Source organism: Danio aesculapii, chromosome 20 (genome assembly GCF_903798145.1).
Source record: "Danio aesculapii chromosome 20, fDanAes4.1, whole genome shotgun sequence".
In the NCBI taxonomy this organism is placed as follows: Eukaryota; Metazoa; Chordata; class Actinopteri; order Cypriniformes; family Danionidae; genus Danio; species Danio aesculapii.
The window spans coordinates 45006668-45017182 of record NC_079454.1 but is presented as its reverse complement, the minus strand read 5'-3'; the positions used below and the strand labels follow the sequence as shown (position 1 = coordinate 45017182).

General features: G+C 33.9%; 1 protein-coding gene across 1 annotated transcript in view; it reads right to left on the bottom strand.

The window, feature by feature from the left end:
* opn8b (opsin 8, group member b) overlaps positions 1-10515 on the bottom strand; it is a 48175-nt gene that overhangs the window by 15839 nt on the left and 21821 nt on the right. Inside the window, exon 2 of the mRNA XM_056480569.1 lies at positions 2052-2345. Coding sequence (XP_056336544.1) covers positions 2052-2345 — 294 coding nt within the window. The remainder of the gene's footprint in view (positions 1-2051; positions 2346-10515) is intronic.

Here is a 10515-nt window from a genome sequence, read left to right as displayed (position 1 = left end):
CCATTTTGTTAGGAAGAGAGCGGAGATTCGCCAGGTGAATGCTGGGCAGCGCCGTTCTGAAACCGCGCTGTCTTAGCCTGACGAGCGCGCCGGCTCGCTTCCCACGCTTGCGCGTCTTGTAGCGTTTCCACAATGCGGCTGCTCCGCCGACCACAATGTTCCGCAAAACGCCACAAAAATCAAAATCCAGTTCTTGATTAGTTGGTGTGCACTGCCGAATGTTCAGCAGCTCGTCCCTGGTGTAACTGATCGTGTTTGACAAACATAAAACAGGACAGACTAACAAAAACAGTACAAACACTGAAGAACCCCACGCCGAAGCGGCCATCCGCGGCGCCATCTTGATGAGGTCATAATATAATATATATATATATATGTATGTATATATATATATATATATATATATATATATATATATATATATATATATATATATATATATATATATATATATATATATATATATATATGTATGTATGTATAATATATATATATATATATGTGTATATGTATGTATATATATATATGTATGTATATATATATGTATGTATATATATATATATATGTATGTATATATATATATATGTATGTATATATATATATATGTATGTATATATATATATATATATATATGTATGTATATATATATATATATATATATGTATGTATATATATATATATATATATATATATATATATATATATATATATATGTGTATGTATATATATATATATATATGTATGTATATATATATATATATATATATATGTATGTATATATATATATATATATATATATATATATATATATATATATATATATATATATATATATGTATGTATATATATATATATATATATATATATATATATATATATATATGTATGTATATATATATATATATATATATGTATGTATATATATATATATATATATATATATATATATATATATATATATATATATATATATATATATATATATATGTATGTATATATATATATATATATGTATGTATATATATATATATATATATATATATATATATATATATATATATGTATATATATATATATATATATATATATATATATATATATATATATATATGTATATACAGTATATACAACAGTTCTGTCTGGTTCTTGAATCTGATTGGCTGTTTGCCATGCGTTATTCTGCAAAGAACAGCACTCGTCTAGCCTCTTAACACTCCACCGTTGTGTATTACTCCGCTCACATACTGCAACAAGCACAGGACGCTCTACAGTTTGAAAAATATTGCTGCTGTTGGGCAACATAATTTACTTTTGAGGCTTTTTAGGCGAGAATGTAGTTGTTTAGATTGCAACTATGCAGTTTATTTATGAAGATAGTGCCTATTTTAAAATATTTATAATTTCGAAGCATTGGATTCAGTGCATCGGCTGCCATCAGCCTGTCTGAGCAGACCAAAGAAAGTGACGGTTCATGTTCCACCACAAGATGGCGACCGAGACCGCATAATAAGTCCTTAGCATTTTCTCAGCATACATTTCAAAGTACAGCTGAACAAATCATTACAGATCAGGTAAATGACATTCTAAGTTAATCTCTTGTATTTTGTAGTGCTGTATTTATACCATAGTAATCTGGTAGTGTTTGCTTTGCTTTGGCTTTTCAGGGTTAATTATTGTGATATCCCGATTACAACAAAGAAATACTGGGAAATCTCTGTAGACTGATGGCATTTCATGACGTTCAGCATATAATCTTAGAATGTGAGTAAAAAAAGGCCTGTTTTGTCATCACTTTAGACATTACGCTATATTAATTAATAAAGGGACTAAGCCGGAAAGAAAATGAATGAATTAAAATTATATTATATTATAAAAATTTTGTATTAATATTTTAAGCACAGGTCAGAATAATGTTGGATTTTTACTGTTTTACTGCTACACTGAAAGATGCATTGGAGTTCCACTGTATCTCAATAGTTTTATTTCAGTAACTCATTATAAACCCATGCTGGAGCCCAAGTAGAAACGTAATAGACCGTGAATGAACTTACTTGGCGACTGTAAGGTCAGAGACACGATGAACCGAACAATAGCCATGATAGTCAGGGTCATCATGCTAGCAGCTCCAAAGAGAAATCCCATCAGGCCATAATAAACACAGCTGACGTCTCCCCCGATCCAGTGGTGGTTCCAGGCGGAGGCTACGGCCAGCGGGTACATGGTGACGGCGGCGCCCAGATCCGTCACCGCCAGATTGACACTCAGAAGCTCAGGAGGCTTCATGTGGTTTGAGCGCTTGTATGCCATCACAAGAACCATCAGATTCCCCAGAATGGAAAGAATGGCTGTGTGTGGAAGATAACAGGGAGAGAGAATAGGCATAGTAACCGGTTACTAAGCAGAATTACACAGAAAATGTGGATGCTGTGGAACATTTATATTTAATGTACTATTTTTACACACATTTACATATTTAGTCCACATGAAATGGAAGCTGCGACCATTTTTTCCATATTGTGATGCAGTTGCTAGAAAAATTGAATATTAAATGAGAAATCAGTGGGTGTGGCTTGTTTTTTTTTCTACTGCGAGCTGATTGGATGTAGTAAAGTAGGCATTTCATTCAGAAAGATTGGGAAATGGGTTATAAAAGAGTTATTACAACCTAACAAACTCCTCCTCCTCTCCATTTCTGTTTTTGTCAAAGCTGACAGTTTAAGGGGCGTGGTTAGGTATGTTGGCCACGCCCAATACCTCAGACAGACGTAATCTGAGAATTAAACTGAAAACAAAAATGAGTATTTTCTATCAGGCTCCTCTGATTAGGTTCAAAAGTTTCATTTTATAGGTAGTGAAAAGGTTATTAGCTGGTAAATTAAATACCCTTTTTTCAAAAATGTCACTTTAGACGATTCTTTGGTTTTTAACTAGGTAAAAAATTTTTTACGTCAAAACCAGCTAAATCCACTTGTGCTTTTCCCCCCAAAACCTCTAAATCCACCTATTGGAACAAGACAGTGACTACGTTTACATGGACACCAATAATTAGATTTTAATGAGAATAAGACAATACTCTGACTTAGAGTTAACCATGTAAACAGCGATTTAAAAAATATATATATATATATTTTTTTTATTGAATCAGATTAAGGTCATAATCGAAATAAAGAGAAATCAAATTATGCCGATTTTAATTGCATTAATAAAGTGCAGTACAGGCATGTAAACACCTTAATCGAACTATTATCGTCAAGTAGGACTTTTCGCCGCGTTATGCGACAGGATAGTCCACACACACACGGCTGTTTGACACTCTTCGCACCTACCGAGTCAGTGCAGACCACAGACACCTGTATCATGAATTTTTTTTTTTTCGTCCATTCAGCATGCGGCATGAACTTCCATTAAAACAACACTCTTCCAGCAGTTCCTAGTTGCATCCAATATTTCGTTTGTCACGGAGGGCGTGCATAAAATGTCCGTGAATGAAAGTGAAAGTGCCAAACTGCAGTTAAAGTCTACAAATTAAAAACGAAACACCCGAATTGCATGAAACTCTGGAGGAAACGCGGATAGCGTGGTGACGCAATGACCTTAATTAAATTATGTGCTATAACATGTAAAACGGGATCATGAAAGTAACACTCAAAAAGCCACTCATGTAAACACCTTAGTCTTAATATTCTCTTATTTAGATTAAAGCAAATAATTCGAATACTGATGTCCATGTAAATGAAGTCAGTGTAATTAGTTGAAAATCACTAAAGATGCATTTATTTATTCATTTTCTTTTTGGCTTAGTCCCTTTATTAATCCGGGGTCGCCACAGCGGAATGAACCGCCAACTTATCCAGCACATTTTTTACGCAGCGATGTCCTTAATGCTTGCCGCAACGCATCTTTGGGAAACATCCACACACACTCATTCACACACATACACTACAAACAATTTAGCCTTCCCAATTCACCTGTACCGCATGTCTTTGGATTGGGGAAAACCGGAGCACCCGGAGGAAACCCACACGAAGCAGGGAGAACATGCACACTCCACACAGAAACGCCAACTGATCCAGCCGAGGCTAGAACCAGTGACCTTCTTGCTGTGAGGCGACAGCACTACCTACTGCGCCACCACCACTAAAGATGCAATTAGGAATTATTTTACCAAACATAAAACGCATACACTAACCACCTAAAATTAAAATATATAATCTGTTTGTTGTCATTTCTGATATTTGGGATTTAGATTTAATGCAAGTAGAGCAATGTAAACATTGTAAACATGGTAAACTAAGCTTGGTAGATTCAAATAATGTAGTGTAAACATTGTGAAACATAAACATCTGTGCATTGTCCATTAATATAAAAAGCTTAATATAAAAGCTTATCAGACGTATAGGTATTATGAAGTAATATAAATAATGTAAAGTTTTATACATTATTTTTATCTTTTAAAAAATAGCTTACATTAGCAAATAAAACACAAGGTGGGCTCACTGGGCAAAAAAGGGGATGCCTTTCAGACACTTTTAGAAGCTGTCATTCATTCATTCTCACCATACTCACAGTCTTTGTCTCTTTTTCATTTCTTGTTTATCCTCATAGCATCAATGTGGGTTAAAAGAACAGCATCTTAACTTCGTCTTTCATGAAACGGTGTTGCTGTTTAATGTATAGTGAATCAGACTGATTCAAAGTAGCATCGCTGCACCAAAAAAACTTTATGAATGCAACTTACACTTACGACTGTACATTGTGTTTTCTTTTTCTTATAATGCACAGAGTTTTGATGTAAGGTCGTTTTCATTTGCCATTCACTGACAGTCGGACATTTCAGTTGTACTATAAAAGTTTGGAGCCTTGTAAGATGTGAAAGGTGTCCAAAGTTCCCTTATTACTTTTTGAAGTGTACTATAAATGTATCAATATAACTGATAAGATGGTCTATTTATGGACTGTAACTCTGGATTATCGGAAATGGACAAAATAACAAAAAATTTGGAAAGTACCATATTAACGAAACATAATGAATGCTGACTCTACCAAACTGTAAGTGAAGTTTATTTATAAACAAATTTTGAGAGGGTCACGTGCTTATGATTGTTCTCAGCTGGTCCTGCATCAGCTCACAATTGATTCTCCAATCAGATGATTCCCAACTCACCATAAATAACCAGAGTTTACTTATCTCAATATCTTCATCTTGAAGAATCCCCCCATCCCCCACCTGCACCTACTCCCCCTCTTTTCCAGATGGGAGAAACGGCAAGAATGTCTCTGGTTAAAGTCTCTTCTGAACCAGTTGACATACTTCTGCAGAGTTTGCTCGTTTTCCCCGTGCTCGTGTGGGTTTTCCCCGGGTTCTCTGGTTTCCTTCCACAGTACAAAAACACACAACCTAAGTAAATTGAACAAATTGATACCATAGCCAAGCTCTTCGCGAGTACACCTCTCCTCATCCATCCTATATTTGTCATTAGCCAGAAATAAGCCAGGGGGAGTTCATCGAGATCTACTTTAACTCAAACTCCCCTCTCGCCCTGCAAACGGGAGGGAGCCCAGGGCTCGAGGACCTCATAAACTCAGAGCTCTCTCCTGTCTAACAAGCTTTATTGTCAATCATCAGCTAAGTGTGAACTCTTCAAACTCTTTTTTTACATTGATCTAAAGATTTTTTAATGATTAATACAATACAGTGACAATACAGAGCTATCCCAAGAATCTTAAGACATCTCAACTGCTAATAAAATACCTCATGTACATAATATGCTTTTAATTTGTAATTTATTAATTAATTTAACAGGGACAATGCTCATTAATAAACAGTGAAACTGTAAATAAGCCAGAGTTAGCCACGGGGGCTAATTTTCATCTGTTGCCCCCTGCCAGATTTTAAAAGGCAACCTAAAATCAAAAACACGTGATCACACATACAGAAACAGTAAAATTACAAATGACAACAGTATATAACATGTAATAAGAATTTCTTAAAATGTTAGACAGAAGAATTACACATGATTACAAACTTGATTTGCTTTTAGCCATTTCTTTAACTTTAATGTAGTTTAATGTATTTTATTTTTGTTGTTAATTCCCTTTTATACTGTTTATGCAGAACTTTGTATTCCCTGTATAAATCAATAATTAAAATAAGATGTTTAGGGTGCAATATGTAAGATTGACTTTAGGAGTATAATTGAGTTTAGCATTGTTTCTCAGATAAACAAATATGTTCTCTTAGCATGTTTCCTAAATATCTGCAAACATATTAAGATATCTAACATATTTAACATATTTTTATGATTTAGAAGAGTCATACAACATACAGCACCTTTAAGGGTCATTCTATATCAGTTTTAGTGGCTATAGACTTATACAGAAATATTACACTTTCTTAATGTTTTCAAATGAAACTATACATTGTTTAAACATTTGCACCATTTTGAGTCCTCAATATAGAAATAATTGTAGTTCAATTACTTAAGTAAAATAACCCTATAAGTAAATATCTTTTACTGTCACTTTTGATCAGTTTAAAGTCTGGATGAAATCAAAATTGACTGTTTATTTTGCTAGCGCACATTGTTTGTCTGTTGGGGAAAAACATATCTGTGCAAGTTAATCCACTGAAATAAATTATTTGTTTTGCTGATCTGTCAAACTGCTTCTGCTTCTGGAATGGCAGTCCATCTCTGATTACAGATGGGGCGAAATATGCTTAGCCACGCCCTTCTAACCGTTAGTTTGCTGTGAATGAAAGATGAGAGGAGGAGCACAAAAGTAAATCCCCGCCCCTACTCAATATATTCCATTTCAGTTGGATATGCATCATAATACTGACATAAATGTCAGTTTACAGTACTAATTTCTTTAAAAATATAAAATAAATGAGCCCAAACTTTCAAACAGTGATTTTGATTTCGTGATTTTTGTACATTTTTATTATGCATCAAATGTCAGCTGAGCAACTCTGTGATATAATTTATAAATGAGTCAAAGATGAAAAGTCCCATTTTTAGAGTCTGCACCAAATTAAATTTACAAAACTGATTAAATATACATAGAAAGCATATTTAATTTAAGCAAAGTGTACTTTAATGTTTCAAGTAACTTTTGTGAAAATAATATGACAAAAATGGGTGAAAAAACATTCTACATCATCTTTCATTTTATATTTATGCTAAAATTAATATTATTTAAATCATAATTTGTTTATTGGCTGGGACTTTTTAAAATATACTAGAATAGATTAAATTAGAAACTAACAAATAGGTGAAAAAATTAAATAGTGGCAAAATATAACAATCTAAAATGACAGTTTTGGGGCTTAAAACATATCATCTACTGCAAAACTGACTAAATGTATTGATAATTTTCCAATTTAAAGCATGAATTAGTTACATTGTGTACTAAGACAGATGGGAATTTAAATGTTGCTTTTTTTCTAGGTCGCTATGGCTGTTTTCAGGCACTGTGTAATATCATTAAAATAATCTGCGTAGGGTTGCACCAGCGATTCGATTACAAATTACTGATTACTACTCGATTGTAATCTAACTACTACTATTAATTATTAATTACTTAATGTAAAAAGTAATCAGATTACTAATTACTTTACTAAGTTACTTTTAAAACATATATACCTACGGAAATACAAAATAAACTGCAGCTATAGCTGTAATTTTAATATTCACTGAAAAACATTACAATGGGTTGATCACGGCCACTTGACATATACAAAAGAGCTAAAGAGATACTTCACCCAAAACTTAAAATTCTCTCATCATTCACTTGCTTAAAACCTGTTTCTTTTTTTTTTTTTAACACAAATGAAGCACATGAAGAAACCTAAAAACCAGTAACCACTGACATCCATAGTATGAAAAAGCACTGCAGTGTTTGTCTGAGGTAGTTAGTCTACCGTAATTTGTATATTCCTTATAAAGTATGAAACTGATCAGTCAGTTTGTGCGCCTGGGAAATGCGACCGTGTGCAAAATGCACTCTAAATGCGTGCGTGCAATATGCGCTCCTAATATGCGCGCATACACAAAAGACGCGATATGTGAACGGTCCCATAAGCAGCTATGCTTCTCTTCACATTCAGAAGATACCTTTACTCCCGATCCTGCACAACAATCCAATTTAGCCTGTTTAGGCTGAGTTGGGCCGCCGTGTTTTTGGACGCCGGTGTCTTAGAATGCTTTCTGTTTTAGTGCTTGAACAAGTTGCTGGTCAGTTAAAAGCAGTTGAAATTCTTTAGACTGGACATAGACTGCATTTCACAACAATTTTTAGTTTTTAGGCTCAATGAAATCAAAGTAATGTCTGTATTTCCTCTTGAAGAAGCAACCGCTCTCGATAGCAGCTATTTCAGCTTGCGTTCTCCAGCAATTCAAAGCGCATGCTTATTAACTGACCTTGCAGCAGAAACGTGATTTAAAAGAAGCATTTGTTTCTTCTAAATATTATATTTGTATTTACAATTTACATTGACTTTAGTAACTGTAATCAAGTTATATACATGTAAAATGTAATTCGTTACATTACTGTCTTCCTCAAAAATGTAATTAGATTACTGTAACGCGTTTTTGTGGAATGCATTACACTCAACTCTGTTCGTAAAGTCTTCCTTAAACTGGAACGTAAAGTCCACACCAGGGGCTTACTAACTACCCAGCAAGCATTTTGTTGTTTTTAACAACAGATGTCTATCAGATGTCTAATAGACGTCTAAACATAGTCGTCTTGGCTAAAACAAGGCTAAACTTGGATGTCAGTGAAAATCTAATAGACATCTAAAAATAGGCCAAAACTAGAGTAGTCATCAAATAAACAGAAATGAATGACTACACATATAAAGTCTGTCTAATCTGTCTATTTTGGGCTATTCTTGGACGTCTATTAAATTTTTACTGACGTCTCAAGTTTAGCCTTGTTTTAGACAAGTTGTCTATGTTTATATGTCTATTAGATGTCTATTAAACACAAAATTGTTTGCTGGGTAACTAAATTTTGTTATTACTTCGGTTGCACCACATGTTCTTAAGGCAAACCGTAGTTAGTAGGTGGTAAGCTCTCCGTAAAATCATGTATATTCGCGTTAATTGATGTAATATTCCATAAAAAGCATTAAGATCATTAATCTGCTTAAAAATTCTGCGACTAATGCATCTATATATCTGTCCTATAAAAATGAAATGACAAATTACATTGTTATATTACATTACAGTCATACATATCTGCATTGCGAGCCGTAAAACATTAAACTTGATTTCTTTTTATATCCTACACTTGAAAGTGAAAAGAGCAGGGAGAAAAACTCAGTCATGAAGAAATTCTCATTTTAATTGATGGATACAATTAACACAAAAAACTTATAGAAAAAAAATTAAACTCTTCTTTCCCAAACTGAACAATGCGAGATTTGGAAGGAAATTAAAGCTGAGAGTAGAGGGAGATCATTCTTCAATATGATCGCGAGCTCCTCTGTAAACTAATCTCGCTGTCATCTTTTTTCTATCGTTATACATGGGGGGAGGTTGCCGTAAATATTTAGTTGGAATGTAGCATTACGTTTAAACTAAATTCAGTGGTGCAACACAAAATATATAGTGTGTAAGTTGTAACATACTGTCCCTTTAAGTCACAACTAGGCTATGTTTTAACTTACGCACTGCTGGTGCAGCCAGCCTCTGAACCCTTTAGTCATGCATGAGATGCTAATGGTCTAATCCGATTCAATGATCTATGCTAAACTAAGCTAAAAGGGTTCCCACCAGATCCAAAGATTGGCTAAATGGATTCAAAAATAGTAAACTTGCCTATTAACTCTAGGGGAATTTTAAATTAAGCCTTCTTTCTTCTGTCATCTTTTAAAAAAAAGTGTGTTCCTTTAAACAACACGCATCATCAAGCAAAAAACGACTTAAAGTTTGGCGCTTCAAATGTTTTCTTTGACCCTGTTGTTCATTTATGTCAAATAATGTTTATATTACTACATATTGTACATTGCTTTTACATTTTGATGTGGTTATGTTGACGTTCATTGCATTCCAGGTGTGTTTTAACAGTTTTTCTATACCATGTTCTTGGCATTGCTAGATAGGGATCTAGTCTACAGAGACATGCTGTATATTTTGTTTTAATTCTAGGAGCAAATCCCAGACAAGTTCCCCTGCAGTCTTATGTAACTCCATCTTCAAACGGTCTCTGGTGTCTTTCCTCATGTCTCCTCCTCTCTTTTATCTCAGCAACAACATACAGTGTGTCATCTTGACTCCTTCATAACCTTCATATTTTGCCTTTCAGCCATGTGGAGTTTCACACCGAGCTGTCGATGCGGTGTAGAACAATTTATCCAAGTCAACTCTATTCATAATCACATTGACAGCTTTAGACTGCATCTTTGATAGCTCTGGGATTTGCATGTACTGTATATGCATTTGGCAGATACTTCATCCAAAGCAGCTATAGCTAAGGCATATTTAAATGACTTCATGCATTCCCTGGGAA